General features: G+C 44.2%; 1 protein-coding gene across 2 annotated transcripts in view; it reads left to right on the plus strand.

Moving 5' to 3' along the window:
* MEIOB (meiosis specific with OB-fold) overlaps positions 1 to 18,786 on the plus strand; it is a 41,388-nt gene continuing 22,602 nt past the window's right edge. For both annotated transcript variants that reach the window (XM_030797849.1, XM_030797850.1), the window contains exons 1-6: positions 1 to 166; positions 6,425 to 6,502; positions 9,097 to 9,154; positions 12,923 to 13,054; positions 14,562 to 14,634; positions 17,116 to 17,311. In XM_030797849.1, coding sequence (XP_030653709.1) covers positions 6,434 to 6,502; positions 9,097 to 9,154; positions 12,923 to 13,054; positions 14,562 to 14,634; positions 17,116 to 17,311 — 528 coding nt within the window. In that variant the 5' untranslated portion in view covers positions 1 to 166; positions 6,425 to 6,433. The remainder of the gene's footprint in view (positions 167 to 6,424; positions 6,503 to 9,096; positions 9,155 to 12,922; positions 13,055 to 14,561; positions 14,635 to 17,115; positions 17,312 to 18,786) is intronic.

Below are 18,786 nucleotides of genomic sequence, written 5' to 3' on the forward strand. Positions count from 1 at the left end.
TCGCGCTAACGGTCGCCAGGCCGTCGCACCTGCACGAGGCGGTGGCCCGAGAGTCCTGTGGAGAAGCCGCGAAGCGCGGGTGACCCGGGGGTCGGGCGGGCCAGGTCCGCGAGGCCGCGGCTGCAGCTGTGCAGGCCCGGGGAGCATCTGGCCGGGCGAGCCTCGGGTGAGCAGCAGCGTGGACGGCCAGGTGGCGACGCCGGCCCGGCCTCCAAGAAGGGAGCTCGTGCGGGTCAGGGCCCGGCGTTCGGCTGGCGGAGGCCCTGAGGGAGCGGCGGGCGCGCGCGTGCGGGGAGGGGAGCGGGCCGAGCCGCGCAGCGTGTGGGGTACGTGCCTGCGCCCCATGCGGAGTCCGGTCCTGGCCGCATCCTCGGCTCACCGCGGGGTTGGCGGGGGCAGGTTGTCCTGTGGCGCCGCCCGCCCTCCCAGCGCCTCCCGCGGCCCCCGAGCTTTGCCCCTGTCGGAGGACACGCGGGAAAGCCCCTCGCGGAGCTGAGAGCGGCCGACATGGGGGTCCTACTTTGAGTTTTTCAAGCCCCGACCTGGCAGTTAAAAAGTGCAGTGGTGGCTTCTAATCGCAGCACTTTGGGAGGCTGAGGTGGGCAGATCACCTGAGGTCAGGAGTTCGAGACCAGCCTGACCAACATGGAGAAACCCCGTCTTTACTAAAAATACAAAATTAGCCGGGTGTGGTGGCGCGCGCCTGTAGTCCCAGCTACTTAGGGAGGTTGAGGCAGGAGAATCGCTTGAACCCGGGAGGCGGAGGTTGCGGTGAGCCGAGATCGCGCCACTGCACTCCAGCCTGGGCGACAGAGCGAGACTCCGTCTCACAAAAAAAAAAAAAAAAAAAAAAAAAAAAAAAAAAAAAAGCCGGGCGCGGTGGCTCAACCCCGTAATCCTTTGGGATTACCTCAGCTTTGGGAGGCCAATGTGACCAGCCTGGCCAGCACTGTGAAACCTCATCTCTACAAAAAATACAAAAATTAGCCAGGCGTGGTGGCGGGCGCCTGTAATCCTCGCTACTTGGGAGGCTGAGACAGGAGAATTTCTTGAATCCAGGAAGCGCAGGTTGCAGTGAGCCGAGATCACGCCGCTGCACTTCAGCCCCGGCGATAGAAAAAGAAAAAGTACAGATGTCTGCTGGGTGCAGTGGCTCATGCCGGTCATCCCAGTGCTTTGAGAGGCTGAGGCGGGAAGATCACCTGAGGTCAGGAGTTGGAGACCAGCCTGACCAACATGGTGAAACCTTGTCTCTACTTAAAAACAAACAAACAGCACTTTGGGAGGCCGAGGCGGGTGGATCACGAGGTCAGGAGATCGAGACCACAGTGAAACCCCGTGTCTACTAAAAATACAAAAAATTAGCCGGGCGTGGTGGCGGGCGCCTGTAGTCCCAGCTACTCCGAAAGGCTGAGGCAGGAGAATGGCGTGAACCCGAGAGTCGGAGCTTGCAGTGAGCCGAGATCGCGCCACTGCACTCCAGCCTGGGCGACAGAGCGAGACTCCGTCTCAAAACAAACAAACAAACAAACAAAAACAAAAATTAGCCGAGCTTGGTAGAGGTGCCCCTGTAATCCCAGCTACTTGGGAGGCTGAGGCAGGAGAATCGCTTGAACCCGGGATGCAGAGGTTGCAGTGAGCCAAGACTGCGCCATTGCACTCCAGCCTGGGCAACAGACCAAGATCCTGTCTCAAAAAAAAAAAAAAAAAAAAAAAATCATGGGAAATCATGGGAACCTCATCACTGAGCTCCCCGGAAACTTCATTTGTCTGCAGTAGCAAGATAGAAATCACACTTGTTCCCATAACTTTAATGCATGTTATAAATGTAAAATTAGCTGTAAACTAAAATTCTATTTCTCCAAAAGGCTAATTGTAGCAATATTATCCTCAGTTTACAAATTAGATCGCTTTTAAAAGGGCTCATGTATTCATTTAGTGAGCACATACCCGGCAGCTGCTGCGTGTGAGGCCCTGAACTGCGTGGTCACTGTGGGGTGCAGTGAGGACGTGGCTCTGTCCTGACGAGCTACCGTGTCACGAAGGAGAAAGACAACACAGCAGGCAACTAGCAGTGTCCGGAGGGGAATTCAGAGGCATGGCTGCATGAGGCAGGGTGGCAGGAAAGGCCTTTTCTGGAGACCTGAGGATAGCCTGTCCTGGGACGGCGGGGATGCTTGAGAAAGAGGCGCTACATCCGCGAAGGCCCGAGGCCCAGGCTGAGGAAATGCAGCCAGGGTACCGGAGAGCGGTTCTCAGGGGAGAGGCCAGGTCAGCTGGGCGTGGCACACTGCCGCAAGGAGTCTGGATTTGAGTCAGGGTGCAATGGGAAGGGTTTTTTGTTTTTTTTTTTTTTTTTTTTTTTTTTTTGGTGACAGAGTCTCGCCCTGTTGCCCAGGCTGGAGTGCAGTGGTGCAGTCTTTGCTCACGGCAACCTCCGCCTCCCTGGTTCAAGGATTCTCCTGCCTCAGCCTCCCGAGTAGCAGGGATTATAGGTGTGCGCCGCCATGCCTGGCTAATTTTTTGTATTTTTAGTATAGACGGGGTTTCACCATGTTGGCCAGGCTGGTCTCAAATTCCTGACCTCATGATCCGCCCGCCTCAGGTGCAACCCCATCTCTACAAAATACAAAAATTAGCCAGGTGTGGTAGCAGGCTTCTGTAATCCCAGCTACTGGGGAGGCTGAGGCAGGAGAATCGCTTGAACCGGGGATGCAGAGGTTGCAGTGAGCCGAGATTGCACCATTGCACTCTGGTCTGGGCAACAGAGCAAGACTACATCAAAAAAAAAAAAATTGGCTGGGCACGGTGGCTCACGCCTGTAATCCCAGCGCTTTGGGAGGCCGAGGCGGGTGGATCACAAGGTCAAGAGATCGAGACCATCCTGGCTAACACGGTGAAACCCCGTCTCTACTAAAAATACAAAAAATTAGTCGGGCATGGCGGCGTGGGCCTGTAGTCCCAGGTGCTGGGAAGGCTGAGGCAGGAGAATGGCGTGAACCTGGGAGGCGGAGCTTGCAGTGAGCCGAGATAGCGCCACTGCACTCCAGCCTGGGCGACAGAGCGAGACTCTGTCTCAAAAAAAAAAAAAAAAAAGCCGGGGCGGTGGCTCACGCCTGTAATCCCAGCACTTTGGGAGGCCGAGGCAGACGGATCACGAGATCAGGAGATCGAGACCATCCTGGCTAACACAGTGAAACCCCGTCTCTACTAAAAATACAAAAAATTAGCCGGGCGTGGTGGTGGGTGCCTGTAGTCCCAGCTACTTGGGAGGCTGAGGCAGGAGAATGGCGTGAACCCGGGAGGCGGAGCTTGCAGTCAGCCAAGATTCTGCCACTGCACTCCAGCCTGGGCGACACAGCGAGACTCTGTCTCAAAAAAAAAAAAAAAAAAAAAAAAATTGTAGGGTAAAAGAGACAGTAGTTGTCGATGAATGAAGTCATCTCTGAATTATTAGATTGAGCTCTTTAGTTCATGTTAATTTTGTGTCTGTTAAAGTGGCCAGGTAGAGAAGCAAGTCATATTTTTTGTGGGCAGACACTAATGTCTATTACCATATACCTCTAATGGTAGCAGACAAATAAGGGAATTCAGAGAGATAATAGGATACCATGTCCCACCAAGAGATGCTAAGGGGTAAAAATGTGGAGAAATCGCTTGGTGTGTAGGTAGTTGTGTTTGTACAGAAAGTTCAGCCACTGACTCAAATGTCTGACTCATCCTCTAGACTCACATGTCTGGCACTTTGGGCTGTAAATAAATATTGGTTGAATGGTTGGCTGAGTGATTGACCTTGTCACAGTTCCGCAAGTGTTTTAGATAGCGACATTGCATTGTAAGCCACATCCGACCAGGCCAAAGAATGAATGAAAAATTCGACACAGCTTAATTCCCAAATGTTTCTTCTGGCACTGGAAGGCCTTGAATACAAAAACTGTTACATTGGATAATATTGACAAGCAGCGCCGTCATTGATTGTGAGCCTGTGAACATCTAGGCATCTTGTATACATTGTTTCTATTTTTCACTGCAAGGTTGATGTTATCGACAATTTAAGGATGAGGAAATTAATGTTTAGTAATGTTAAAATACACGACTACAAACTAGAGGTGCTGCAATTCAAAATCATATTTGACTAACTCCAGAGACTGTCTGAAACTCAGGTGTCATGAGACACGTCCTTGAACTGGATCATGTGGGTGTGGGCATTCCCAGAGTTAAAGAGGCCCTGGATTATAAAGTGAAGTCAAGGCAATCTGTTTGGTGTAGCTTACAATTTTTCTACAATAGAACCTTTTAGAGTGGTGATATTGAGGGACAAACCACCATTTCGTTCATCTGATATTTATGGTTTTCAGTTATGAAATACATACATAAAAATATGTAAGATGCCACCTCTGCCCTCATGGAGTTTTACTATGTAGAGGTGTGTTTAAAATCACTACCTCTCCCGGGCTGGTCTCAGTGGCTCACGCCTGTAATCCCAGTACTTTGGGAGGCCGAGGTGGGTGGATTATGAGGTCAGGAGATCGAGACCATCCTGGCTAACATAGTGAAACCCCATCCCTACTAAAAATACAAAAAAATTAGCCAGGCGTGGTGGCACGTGCGTGTAATCCCAGCTACTCGGGAGGCTGAGGCAGGAGAATCTCTTGAACCCGGGAGGCAGAGGTTGCAGTGAGCTGAGATCGTGCCACTGCACTCCATCCTGGGCGACAGGGTGAGACTCCGTCTCAAAAAAAAAAAAAATCACTGCCTTTCCCTTCACACAGTATAATCAAATACTCAATTTGAGGTGTTTACAGTAGATTTTTGCTGTATTTTTTGAGGTAAGCTTGATGCTAATATATATTTAAATCCTTAAATGTCCCATCGAGCCCGGGCGCGGTGGCTCATGCCTGTAATCCCAGCACTTTGGGAAGCCGAGGTGGGCGGATCACGAGGTCAGGAGATGGAGACCATCCTGGCTAACACGGTGAAACCCCGTCTTTACTAAAAATGCAAAAACAAAATTAGCCAGGTGTGGTGGCAGGCGCATGTAATCCCAGCTACTCGGGAGGCTGAGGTGGGAGAATGGCATGAACCCAGGAGGTGGAGCTTTCAGTGAGCTGAGATTGCACCACTGCACTCCAGCCTAGGCAACAGAGTGAAACTCCATCTCAAAAAAAAAAATAAAAAAATGTCCCATTGAATCATTTTGCATGTAAAACTCTAAATTTGGCTGGGCTTGGTGGCTCACGCCTGTAATCCCAGCACTTTGGGGGCGGGCGGATCACTTGAGATCAGGAGTTCGAGACCAGCCTGGCCAACACGGTGAAACACCGTCTCTACTAAAAATACAAAAATTGGCTGGGCGTGGTGGCAGGCGCCTGTAATCCCAGCTATTTGGGAGGCTGAGGCAGAAGAATCACTTGAGCCTGGGAGGTGGACATTGTGGTGAACTGAGATTGTGCCAGTGCACTCCAGCCTGGGACACAGAGTGAGACTGATGTCTCAAAAAAAAAAAAGTTAAAAAAATTAAAAAATAAAATAAAACTAAATTTACATGGTGCTCAAAAACTACTAAATTTTACATGGTTTTAGAAATGAAAGTTAAAAATTGAAACCTATAATAGCTATATCATTCAAAATTATAAAAGGAGATTCTGAACATGTTTTCTATAGGTTGAATTGATATTAATTTACATTTTACCATTATAATAAAAATTTTCCAAAGCAGTAAACTATCCAGTGCGTTCCCAAATAATATTTTATTTTATTTTATTTATTTATTTATTTTTTGAGATGGAGTCTCGCTCTGTCATCCAGGCTGGAGTGCAGTGTCGCCATCTCAGCTCACTGCAAGCTCCGCCTCCCGGGTTCATGCCATTCTCCTGCCTCAGCCTCCCAAGTAGCTGGGACTACAGGTGCCCTCCACCACGCCCAGCTAATTTTTTGTATTCTTAGTAGAGCCGGGGTTTCACCATGTTAGCCAGAATGGTCTCTATCTCCTGACCTCGTGATTCACCTGCCTTGGCCTCCCAAAGTGCTGGGATTACAGGCATGAGCCACCGTGCCTGACCAGTAATATTTTATTTTATTTTATTTATTTTTGAGACAGAGTCTCAGGCTGGAGTGTAGTAGTGTGATCTTGGCTCAGTGCAACCTCTGCCTCCCAGGTTCAAGCACTTCTTCCTGCCTCAGCCTCCTGAGTAGCTGGGATTACTGGCGCCCGCTACCACGTGAGGTTTCGCCGTGTTGGCCAGGCTGATCTTGAACTCCTGACCTCAGGTGATCCACCCACTTCAGCCTCCCAAAATGCTGGGATTGCAGGTATGAGCCACCATGTCCGACCCTAAATAATATTTTTAACTCTTGGAATTTTTTAAATGATTTATTTCATTTATTCAATGTATATATCTAAATTATATTTTCTAAAATGCAGATTAAAAAAATGGCAAACTCCTTTGCAACGAGGACCTTCACTACCCTTTCAGGTCTGCAGCCAAATATGGCTAATCTGGTAGGTTTCAATGATGTGGTGATTTGCTTACTAATGACATTTTATGTGATAACATTACATCAACATTATTGATTCATTCAACACATGCTTTTATAATTGACAAGTATATAGATACTCATTGCATTGGTATAATTGTTAGATATTAAGTATATCTAAATTTCTTTGTATTCATGCCACCTAGATGAAAATTAATCTTTACTTGTGTGTAGAGTAGAAGATATGATTGTAGATATGACTAGTAATTGTTCAAAATGATCAATAGATATATTATTTTACTTGAATATTTAATAAAGTGAAAAATTTAATAAATGCTCAAATTTAGCATTGTAAAATTAAACCAGGCCGGGCACGGTGGCTCACGTCTGTAATCCCAGCACTTTGGGAAGCCGAGGCAGCTGGATCACCTGAGGTTGGGAGTTAGAGACCAGCCTGATCAACATGGAGAAACCCCATCTCTACTAAAAATACAAAATTAGCTGGGTGTGATGGCTCATGCCTGTAATCCCAGCTACTCAGGAGGCTGAGGCAGGAGAATTGCTTGAAGCCAGAAGGTGGTCTCAGTGAGCCGAGATCGCGCCATTGCACTGCAGCCTGGGCAACAAGAGCGAAACTCTTCTCAAAAAAAAAAAAAAAAAAAAAAAAAAAAATTAAACCGTTTTGTTCAGCAGTAGCAATTTCAATTTTCTGACCAAATTATCCAATTTATGGTCTAAGTACTTGACATTATGCTGCTTTTGTGATATAAGGTTTATAACAGGTGTGTTTTCTAAAATGCTTATGTGAAAATTGACTTTTTGAGTAGGAGTTATAGGGGAATTCAACGATTTTGAATACACCTCGACTGTTACTTATTTAAAAGAAAACTAGGTGGAATCATCTTTTTTTTTTTTTTTTTTTTTTTTTTTTTTTAAGACGGAGTCTTGCTCTGTCACCGAGGCTGGAGTGCAGTGGCGCAATCTCGGCTCACTGCAAGCTCTTCCTCCGGGGTTCATGCCGGTCTCCTGCCTCAGCCTCTCCGAGTAGCTGGGACTACAGGCGCCCACCACCACGACCGGCTGATTTTTTTTTTTTTTTGTATTTTTTGTAGACACAGGGTTTCACCGTGGTCTCGATCTCCTGACCTCGTGATCCCCCCGCCTCGGCCTCCCGAAGTGCTGGGATTACAAGCGTGAGCCACCGCGCCTGGCCGAGTGGAATCATCTTATAAGTTAAAGAACTTATTGTAAAGCAGCTACCACACACCTTTACCTTCCCTGCCCCTGAGCAGTCTATTTATATTTTGCTTTTGCAAACTAGATTTCTTACAATGGGATACATTTACATGTAACTTTAATAATTTAAAATTTAAAAATATCAAAAAATAACAATTGTTATAGTTTTTCTTGAAAGGTAAACTATTTGCTAATAATGGTCTCTTCAGATAGAAAGTTTTACTCAACATTTCCATTAGTTGGATTTTCCAACAAAATTCAGTGAGATCTGCATGTATAAGGAATTGAAGAAATAATATCAATGTGTCTAAATAAGCAATAAGGCTAGCTAATAGCTCACCTGGAATGTAGGAATCTTAAAAGCCTGCTTGTAATTTAAATGTCACAGATTATTGTAAGGTTAAAATCAGTTGCTGCAATTAGCAAGATAAGTTTAGTTTTTTCCTTTCAGAAAAGGTATTCATTTTTATTTTTATTTTTTATTTTTATTTTTTTTTTGAGATGGAGTCCTGCTCTGTTGCCCAGGCTGAAGTGCAATAGTGGGATCTCAGCTCAGTGCAACCTCTGCCTCTGGGTTCAAGTGATTCTCCTGCCTCAGCCTCGCGAGTAGCTGGGAGTACAGGCACCCACCACCACACCCAGCTAATTTTTTGTATTTTTAGTAGAGATGGAGTTTCACCATGTTCGTCAGACTGGTCTCAAACGCATGACCTCAGGTGACCCACCTGCCTCAGCCTCCCAAAGTGCTGGGATTACACGTGTGAGCCACCACGCCCAGCCCATTTTTATTTCTTAAAACACATTTAAAATTTTTCTTCAGTAGTCACTAAAGAGAACATTAAACATTTTAAGGAGATGTTAATATCTGTAAGGTTTAAGATCTAGGACTTTAGAATTTAGATTTATTAGCAGCAAAATATAAGTTTTGTTACAGTCTGATTTATATTACTGTCCAGCATGTTTGGATTAAGAAGCTAAGCGATTTTATGTGGATTGTTAGAAAACCCCATATAAAGGAAAGCTTTGAAGACCGTGGCAAATTAAATTGCATTATACATCTGCTTTGGGTGAATTCAGTAAGGATTGATAGCATAGGGCAGTTATTGTGCTCCATCTAGTGATTGAAAATAAAGTAGAAATATGCTAAGTATTAAATGATTATATTTGTAATAGTAGTTAACTTTTAGATTACTTTGTACTATTCCTTGTGGAATTGAACATTTATGAACTTATTTTAGATGTTCGCCTGGAATAAATACATTTAAATGGTGCCTAGTCAGAAATGTTTGTTAGAGCCAGTAAAGTATAACAAGCCCATGAAATTAAATTTACCAAGTACATCTGTGTTTAATATTGGTCTTCTGTGACCTTTTTGTTTTTCAGAAAGTTATCGGTATAGTTATTGGGAAAACAGATGTCAAAGGCTTTCCAGACAGAAAAAGCTGAGTTCTGTTTAACTCTTTGCTTCATTTTTCATCAACTTTGGCTTATGACTACAACAAAGTATATTTAAGTGATTAATTTTTCTATGCCTGTTTAACTCAAGAGCAATGGTCATGCTCTGTATTGGATGGTCAAGTACCTGATTCAAGGCTCTCTCTCTCCCTCCCTACCACATTCTCTCTCTTATATATATGTATATATACATATGTGTGTATAGATGTATATACACACGTGTGTATATATGCATATACATATGTATATATATGTATATATACATATGTGTGTATAGATGTATATACACACGTGTGTATATATGCATATACATATGTGTATATATGCATATACATTTGTGTATATATGTATATATACACACGTGTGTATATATGTATATTTGAGCACATGTGTTCTCTCTCTGTTTTTTTTTTTTGAGATGGCGTCTAGCTCTGTCACTCAGACTCCTGTCTCTCAGGAGCGCAATGGCACGATCTCGACTCACTGCAACCTCTGCCTCCCGGGTTCAATCGATTCTCCTGCCTCAACCGCCCGAGTAGCTGGAATTACAGGCACATGCCATCATGCTCAGCTAATTTTTGTATTTTTAGTAGAGATGGGGTTTCATCATGTTGGCCAGGCTGGTCTTGAACTCCTGACCTCAAGTGATCTCCCTGCCTCGGCCTCCCAAAGTGCTGGAATTACAGGTGTAAGCCGCCACGCCCAGCCCCTGGCTGATTTAAAAAAACAAAAAAATTTGTAGAGACCGGGTCTTGCTCTGTTGCCCAGGCTGGTCTCAAACTCCTGGGCTCAAGTGATCATCCCGCCTCATCCTCCTAGAGTGCTGAGATTAGAGGCATGATGCTTTCATCTTTAAGGTAAATAACCAAGCTGTCATCTGGTACCCATATCATTTGTGTGTGCACTTTATTTCATCTTAACTAATTAGATCAGAATTACTAAATAAATAGTTTGAGGAAGTCTATATATCTTTTTACCAAACTTCAGAAGGCATCACTTAAAATGTGTGAATTAGAAAAAAGTAGTTATTAAAATACTTGCTAAAATTATAAAAATGAAATATACGGTTTTTTGCCAGGCACAGGGGTCACGCCTATAATCCCAGCACTTTGGGAGGCTGAGGTGGGTGGATCACCTGAGGTCAGGAGTTCGGGACCAGCCTGACCAACATGTAGAAATCCCCTCTACTAAAAATACAAAATTAGTCAGGCATGGTGGCAGGCGCCTGTATTCCCAGCTACTCAGGAGGCTGAGGTAGGAGAATCGCTTGAACCTGGGGGGTGTAGGTTGCAGTGAGCCGAGGTCGTGTCATTGCACTCCAGCCTGGGCAGCAAGAGCGAAACTCTGTCTCAAAAAAAAAAAAAAAAAAAGAAATTCACAGTTTTTCACCTATCAGACTGTGAGGGAAGGAGAAAAACTTCTGTGTTGTTTGACTTCTTTTTATGATGACATCTGTGGTATTCCTTTTTTGGAGGAAGTATGCTTACTGACTTAAGACATTGTACATATAACATTATATTTTCATCAAAAATTCCAGCAGTACCAAAGCTCATAGAGTTGAAAAGTGAAATTCCCCTTTCAGCTCCTCACTCTTCCCAGCCTAGTCCTCTCCCCAGAGGTAGACACTAATAGATAGTTTAGAATATGTCTATAATTTACATGTATGTTGGGTTATATTACTTTTTAAAAAAATTTGAGATAGGGTATCATTCTGTCACTCAGGCTGGAGTGCAGCAATGTGAATACAGCTCACTGCATCCTCAACCCTGGGCTCCAGTGGTCTTCCTGCCTCAGCCTTCCATGTAGCCCGGACAGGTCCATGCTACCATGACTGAATACTTTTTTAATTTTTTTGTAGAGGTGGAGGGTCTCACTTTGTTGCCCAGGCTGGTCTCGAACTCTTTGGCTGAAATAATCTTACCCCCTTGGCCTCCCAAGGTGCTGGGATTATAGGTAGGAGCAATTGCACCCAGCCAGGTTGTAATTTTTAATTAGCAAAACCAATATGAAATTTCTATTTTGGAAAAAAAGTATTTGCTGACCCCTAGTGGTCCTCATTATGTAGCACATAAATTGTTTTGAAATAACTTATTTTAATTATTTTTAAAATTTATTTTTTTTTTTTTAGAGACAAGGTCTCACTCTGTTCTTCCCCACCTCTACTAAAAAACCTTGTCTCACCAGGCGCGGTGGCTCACGCCAGCGCTTTGGGAGGCTAAGGCAGGCGGATCACGAGGTCAGGAGTTCGAGACCAGCGTGGCCAACATGGTGAAACCCCATCTCTACTAAAAGTACAAAATTAGCCGGGCATGGTGGCAGGCGCCTGTAATCCCAGCTACTTGGGAGGGTGAGGCAGGAGAATTGCTTGAACCTGGGAGGCAGAGGTTGCTGTGAGCTGAGATCGCACCATTGCACTCCAGCCTGGGTAACAAGAGTGAAACTCCGTCTCAAAAACAAACAAACAAAAACAAAACCCGTTTTTACTAAAAAAAAAAAAAAAAATACAAAAAAAAATACAAAAATTAGCCTGGCACGGTGGTGTGTGCCTGTAGCCCCAGCTGCTCAGGAGGCTGAGTCCCAGCTGCTGGGAGGCAGGGGTTGCAGTGAGCTGAGAGATCGCGTCACTGAACTCCAGCCTGGGTGTACATTTCATGAACACCCTGAACTCATTCTTCCCAGGCTGGAGTGCAGTGGTGCATTCAAAGCTCACTGCACACTTAAACTGGGCTCAAGCAACCTTTCCTCCTCAGCCTCCCAAGTAGCTGAGACTAAAGATGAGTGCCGCTACTAATTTTAAAATGTTCTGTAGAGATGGTGTCCCTCTATGTTGCCCAGGCGGGTTTTGAACTCCAGGCCTCAAGTGATTCTCCCACCTCGCCTCCCAAAGTCCTGGGATCACAGGGGAAGCTGCTGTGCCTGGCCAATTTTTATTTTTATTTTATTATTATTTATTTATTTTTTTTGAGACAGAGTTTTTCTCTTGTCACCCAGGCTGGATCTCGGCTCACTGCAACCTCTGCCTCCTGGGTTCAAGCGATTCTCCTGCCTCAGCCTCCTGAGTAGCTGGGATTACAGGCGCCCACCACCACGCCTGGCTAAGTTTTGTATTTTTAGCAGAGACAGGGTTTCACCATGTTGGCCAGGCTGGTCTCGAACTAACCTCAGGTGATCCACACGCCTCGGCCTTCCAAAGTGCAAGGATTACAGGCGTGAGCCACTGCGCCCGGCCTATTTTTATTTTTATTTTTGGGATGGGGTCTTGCTCTGTTGCCCAGGCTGGAGAGCAGTGGTGCAATCACAGTTCACTGAAGCCTTGAACTTTTGGGCTTAAGCAGTCATTCTGCTTCATCCTCCTAAGTAGCTGGGACTGAAATAACAATTTAGATCTGAATTATGACTTAGGTTCAAACAACAGTAAGAGAGAAAAGGAGAACCTAAGGTAATACCTGGATGGCTCAAGTTTACATGTTTTTCCCTCCAAATGCACAGATCACCAGGGAAGGGAGCAAGGGGGCAATCTGTTACCACTTCAGTCTGAAATTCGTAGAAGCATAATGTTATAGAAAATACATCTAAAAGAACATTTTGTACCATGTATTTGAGTATTTTTATTTTCATAATCAATAGTTATTTGATTAAACAAATAATCATTTGTTCATAATTGAAATGAAACTTTTCATGTAACACTTATCAAAAGGCAGAGAAGCGATTGAAACTCTTCATTTGAAAAATAAAAGCATTGGCTTTCCCTTAGATATTGGATCAGAAAGGTACACTTTCAGCTTCACCATTCGGGATTCACCAGCACATTTTGTAAATGCAGCTTCCTGGGGCAATGAAGATTACATCAAGTCTCTTTCTGACAGCTTTAGGGTTGGTGACTGTGGTAAGTTGGCATTGATTCTTAAACTTTTTCCATTATAGTGTTATTCCTGTGGTATGTTTATGGTAACTATACTGAAGGAGTTGAAATGAGACACAGTTCATAATTCTCAAGAACTTTATCAGAAAAAGTTAAGTGTTAAGAGTATAATGCAGTGGGGCACGGTGGCTCACGCCTGTAATCCCAGCACTTTGGGAGGCCGAGGTGGGTAGATTGCGTGAGGTCAGGAGTTCGAGACCAACCTGAGCAACATGGCAAAATCCCATTTCTACAAAAAATACAAAAAATTAGCTGGGTATGGTGGTGTGGGCCTGTAGTACCAGCTACTAAGGGGGCTGAAGCAGGAGGATAGCCTGAGCCCTGGAGGTGGAGGTTGCAGTGAGCCAATATCGTGCCTCTGCACTCCAGCCTGGGTCACAGAGTAAGACCCTGTCTCAAAAAAAAAAAAAAAAAAAAAAAAAGACTGCAATGCGAGGCATTCAGAATGTTACTTGAAGCATACAAACATGATAGTTATATTTTTGCTAGATAACCTTACTGTCTTTGGTTTATTACATATTTCAATTTGCATCAACCCATATTATTATAATTGGTTATCTTTCTATAGACATATAATACGGCCACTGAATATATTTTGATAAGAGTTGACATTTGACCACTGAATAGATTTTGATAAAAACTGATATTTAAATTGTTAATGGGATTTTAAGGAACATTACTTTTAGTTGAAATACCATATCTTTTACATCTGCTCACCCTAGTATCTCTGACAGAACAGCCTCATATAGTAGAACGAACAGGAGACTTTGAAAACACAGAGGTCTAGATTCAAATCCCAGTTCCAACATTTACTTACATTATGGCTTTGAGAAAATTTCTTAATCTTGTTGGGTCTCAACTATGAAATAGTATCTCATTAGGTTCTTGTAAATATTAAATGAGATGGTGTACTTAGTATAACATGTGGAACTTAGTCACTCAACATATAACTTTTATGAGCCTCATAAAAGGAACAAGAAAGCATGTATACTAGTTCTTCACGATAGAAAAAGAGAAAAGAGTAATGCAGGTAATGAAAACACTCCTCTTTAATACTGTGGTCTCAAGCAGCCCACTCCCCATACTGCTTATTTAGAACCTAATCATATATTGCCTTGTATTGTTAACTTTCAGGACAATGTATGGTATCTCTCTAGTTGAATAATAGGGTCATTGAACACATGGACTATGAAGGCAGAAATCTTCACAAACTTCATAGGGCCCAGTATAGCTACAGACATCCCTTGAATAAGTGCTGGAATATTAGTTACATATGGAGATAAAGATTTCAATTATGACATCTCAGTATCAAAATATGTTATATGTTGATGATGGAGAAGATGAATGATGTGAGGAATTTTTAAAGCCTAGGGTCGATGATGATCATAAATTAAACAGGATGTTATTTAGGATGTTAGTGTTTATCTTGTTACTGTTTTGTAATATCATCATACTTTGCCCTCTGTTTTAGTGATAATTGAAAATCCTCTGATCCAAAGAAAGGAAATAGAAAGAGAAGAAAAATTCAGCCCTGCAACTCCTAGGTAAGCATCTGTCTAGCACAGAGATTGTGCCAGAATGATCATCACTAATAATGTTGTATCAGATTAGCAGAGATCTTACTAAAAGTGTTCTGTTTCTATTTCAATAAAAATAAGGAGTTTAATTTTCTCTTACAAAATTCATCTTTGATTATGATATAATTTACTTTGATACAGAGTCACATGAAAAATGGCTTTGGTTTTAGTACTTTGATTCTCATTCTTAGATTTACAAAAATTTGACTTTGTCATGTTAAAACTGAATGAGAAGAAAAGATAAACTTTGGAAATTACATCTATCTTTTTTCATGTCAAGGTATCCTTCTACTCACAGGCTTACCATCTTAGGGGAGGCTCCTTCGAAGCAGAGCTTGAGAGGAGGACTCTTGTGGGAGTGGTAGGTTGAGGGTGAGCTCTCAGGGGAACCCTGCAAGGATAGGTGGGGGAGAAGCTGAGCAGAGAAGTGGGTTCACCTGGAGCCTCAGCAGGAGCCCGGGAAGGAGCTCTGGAGTGGGAGTGGCCCCTTAGAGCAGTGCCCTGTCTGTAGTCCATCCACTCCCCAAACCCCAACGGTGGGGCGGGGCATCAGCTCAAAGGCGGGTCTGGCAGTTCTGGAGAGAAGGGTGTAGCTGTGCCCCTGTGCCAGCCTGTAAAGGGCTCTTGGTGGGCACAGCAGTCTATGGCATTTACACTTGCATCAATTGTGACCCATTCCCACCTTCTTTTCTGACCTCATCTTATGCCAGACTCTCAAGCCTCATTTCTCTGGAGCCACAGTGAATTTCTTTACATTTCATGAACACCGTGAACTCATTCTGCACTAAGAACTTTTGTATTTCCTTTTATTTTTGTTTTTTATTTATTTATTTTTTTACTGAGACAGAGTCCCACTCTGTTGCCCAGGCTGGAGTGCAGTGGCACAATTTCAGCTTACTGTAACCTCCACCTCCTGGGTTCAAACGATTCTCCCACCTCAGCCTCCCAAGTAGCTGTGATTACAGGCACACGCCACCACACCCAGCTAATTTTTGTATTTTTAGTAGAGGCAGGGTTTCACCATGTTGGCCAGGCTGGTGTCGAACTCCTGACCTCAAGTGATCTGCCCGCCTCGGCCTTCCAAATTGCTGGCATTACAGGCGTGGGCCACCGCGCCTGGCCAAACTTTTATATTTTCTATTCTCTCTCTGCATAGAACATTCTCCCATCTGTTTGACTATTTGCTTCTTTGGGTTATTGACTCACAGCTTAAATGTCATCTTCTTCAACCTTCCCCATCTACTCTGTTTGTGGTAGCGCTAATGGTCAATTACTGGGATTTTGCCCTGGCTTTTGTCACCATAACCCAAGTCACCGTCTGAGATTGTTTGATTCATTGTTCTTGGGTCTCCCCCTCACATATGTGAGCCTCATGAGATCAAAGGTCTTGTCTGCCTTCTTTACCACCATATCCCTTGTGCCTAGCATAGGGTCTGGCATATAACAGATTGTCAGTATTCATGGAAGCGATGGATGGATGGTTAGATGGAGAGAACATTCTTGGTAGAGGGAAGAAACAGGAAACCTCCTGTCTTTTCCAGAACAGTTAATATTAAGTTGAGCCATATGAAACTGCTGATGTTTTACTATTTTTCTTCTAGAAATACCAATTTCATAATGTAATAGTCTGATACGACTGGAATGCAGGGCATGGGCAGGAGGAGAAGCTTAAGGTGGAAGCAGAGATATTTCACAGACAGCTTTGCTTTCATACCGAGTTATTTCCTTTGTGTCTGGTAGCCACAATGACGGTCTTTGAGCTGGGAAATAATATTTTCATATTTGTGATTTAGGAAGATCACTTTGCTTGTGGAGGATGGACTATAGGGGAATGAAGCTTAGTTAGGAGAGCAAGGCAGTGGCTTGGGAGAGAAATGATGAGGTAGGTAAGTGAGGCCAAGCAGTGGGGAGGAGGAGGGGCTGGGTTAGAGGACTGCTGGGGCACAGAGTCCAAGGGCCGGGAGGGACTCGGTGCAGGAGGGAGAGCTCCTCAGTTCGGGCTCACTGTGCCAGTGTTCTGCGTCTGCTCCATGCAGAGCTTAGCAGGGGTAGGAAAAACACAGTCCCTGACCTGAGGTACTAAGGCAGAACAGCCAGGTCCATAAGAGACAGAAAAACCAGTCCTTGGGTTTGTATAACCCCTGGAAGTTTCAGAGTGCTTTTATGCTCCTATTTTTTTGGAGAAGGAAACAAGCGCAGTCTTGGGCAAGATCAGACAAATGGTATGCTTAGAACCCCAACACGAATCAATTCTCAAAACATTTCCTTAATGAAAGTGCACTGTAAACAAAAAATGTTTTGCCATATTATTCAATGTTTCTAAGAGTAAAAAGTATATATTAGTATTGTCTAAATTTCAACCAAAAATGTGGTTTAAATGTGGACCTGGAAATATTTTTCTATCCAAAAATCACTTTCATGTAACTTTCTTGTGTTTTTGCAATTCAGCAGTTGTAAACTATTGCTCAGTGAGAATCACTCAACAGTAAAAGTTTGTTCCAGTTATGAAGTGGACACAAAGTTACTTTCTTTGATACATTTACCTGTTAAAGAGTCTCATGATTATTATTCACTGGGTGACATTGTTGCAAATGGACAGAGTCTTAATGGGAGGATTATTAACGTGCTTGCAGCTGTGAAGTCGGTAAGTTAAAACCCCAACAAATCCAAGTGCAATTTGGCAGGGGAGGTGCAGTCACTTGATTTGTGTTTGGGATGGGGTGGTCACAATCAGCTAGGGTAACTTTTCTTCTCTATCTTGGTAGTATGTTGAATTAAGAAAACAGTAACACTTCTCATTAAAGGGAAAGCAGCATTTTATCTGTGGATGAGTAGTAAAACAAAATTATATTTGAATGCTAAATGCAGTGTTCCACTCTGCTCATAAATGATCTGCTAACTATAGGAGAACTTTTTATACATTGCTTAAACAAAGATGTAAATGCAAAGGGTAAGCTTATTGACTCGAAAATCTCCATGACCTTCCTTGAAGGGGCGTAGTTGAATAAGTTAAGGGATCAGCTCTGTGCCTTTGTGCTCAGAGCTGCCCAGAAACTGGGGAGGGAGTGGGAATACACGCTGCCCTGCTGTAGGGCTCCATGGTCTAATAGGTGGAGAGGGACCGTGCTGGTGAGGTGCAGGGGAGAATGGCACTCCATGGGGCACCAGGGGGGTGTTCCCTTCTGGTGCATCAGCGTCTGTCTGAATTATTGTATCAAGTTCTGAGCTCTGTAGTTGGACAGACCAGAGCCACAAGGCAGAGATTGAGATGTAGACCTCAACAGTAAAGTTTCACAAAATAAAGTACATGAAAATTAGTCCAGGCACAGTGGCTTACACCTGTGATCCTAGCACTTTGGGAGACCAAGGCAGATGGATCACTTGAGCCCAGGAGTTCAAGACCAGCCTGGGCAACATGGTGAAACTCCATCTCTACAAAAAACACAAAAATTAGCCAGATGTGGTGGTGTGTACTTGTAATGTCAGCTGCTTGGGAGGCTGAAGTGGGAGGATCACCTGAGCCTGGGAGGTTGAAGTTGCAGTGAGCCAAAATCATGCCACTGCACTCCAGCCTGGGCAATAGAGGGAGACCCTGTCTCAAAAAAAAAAAAAAAAAAAAAAAAAAGGTTTGGCATGGTGGCTCATGCCTGTAATCCTAGCACTTTGGGAGGCTGAGGCGGATGGATTACAAGGTCAGGAGTTCGAGACCAGCCTGGCCAATATGGTGAAACACCATCGCCACTAAAAATACAAAAATTAGCTGGGTGGCCGGGCTCGGTGGCTCACACCTGTAATCCCAGCACTTTGGGTGGCCGAGGTGGGAGGATCATGAGGTCAGGAGATCGAGACCATCCTGGCTAACACAGTGAAACCCCATCTCTACTAAAAATACCAAAAATTAGCCGGGTGAGATGATGGGCACCTGTAGTCCCAGGTACTCAGGAGGCTGAGGCAGGAGAATGGCATGAACCCGGGAGGCGGAGCTTGCAGTGAGCTGAGATCATGCCACTGCACTCCAGCCTGGGCGACAGAGCAAGACTCCGACAAAAAAAAAAAAAAAATTACCTGGGCATGTAAAAAATTAGCTGGGCATGTTCCTGCAGTCCCAGCTACTCAGGA

The sequence above is a fragment of the Nomascus leucogenys genome, chromosome 18 (assembly GCF_006542625.1).
Source record: "Nomascus leucogenys isolate Asia chromosome 18, Asia_NLE_v1, whole genome shotgun sequence".
Classification (NCBI taxonomy): Eukaryota; Metazoa; Chordata; class Mammalia; order Primates; family Hylobatidae; genus Nomascus; species Nomascus leucogenys.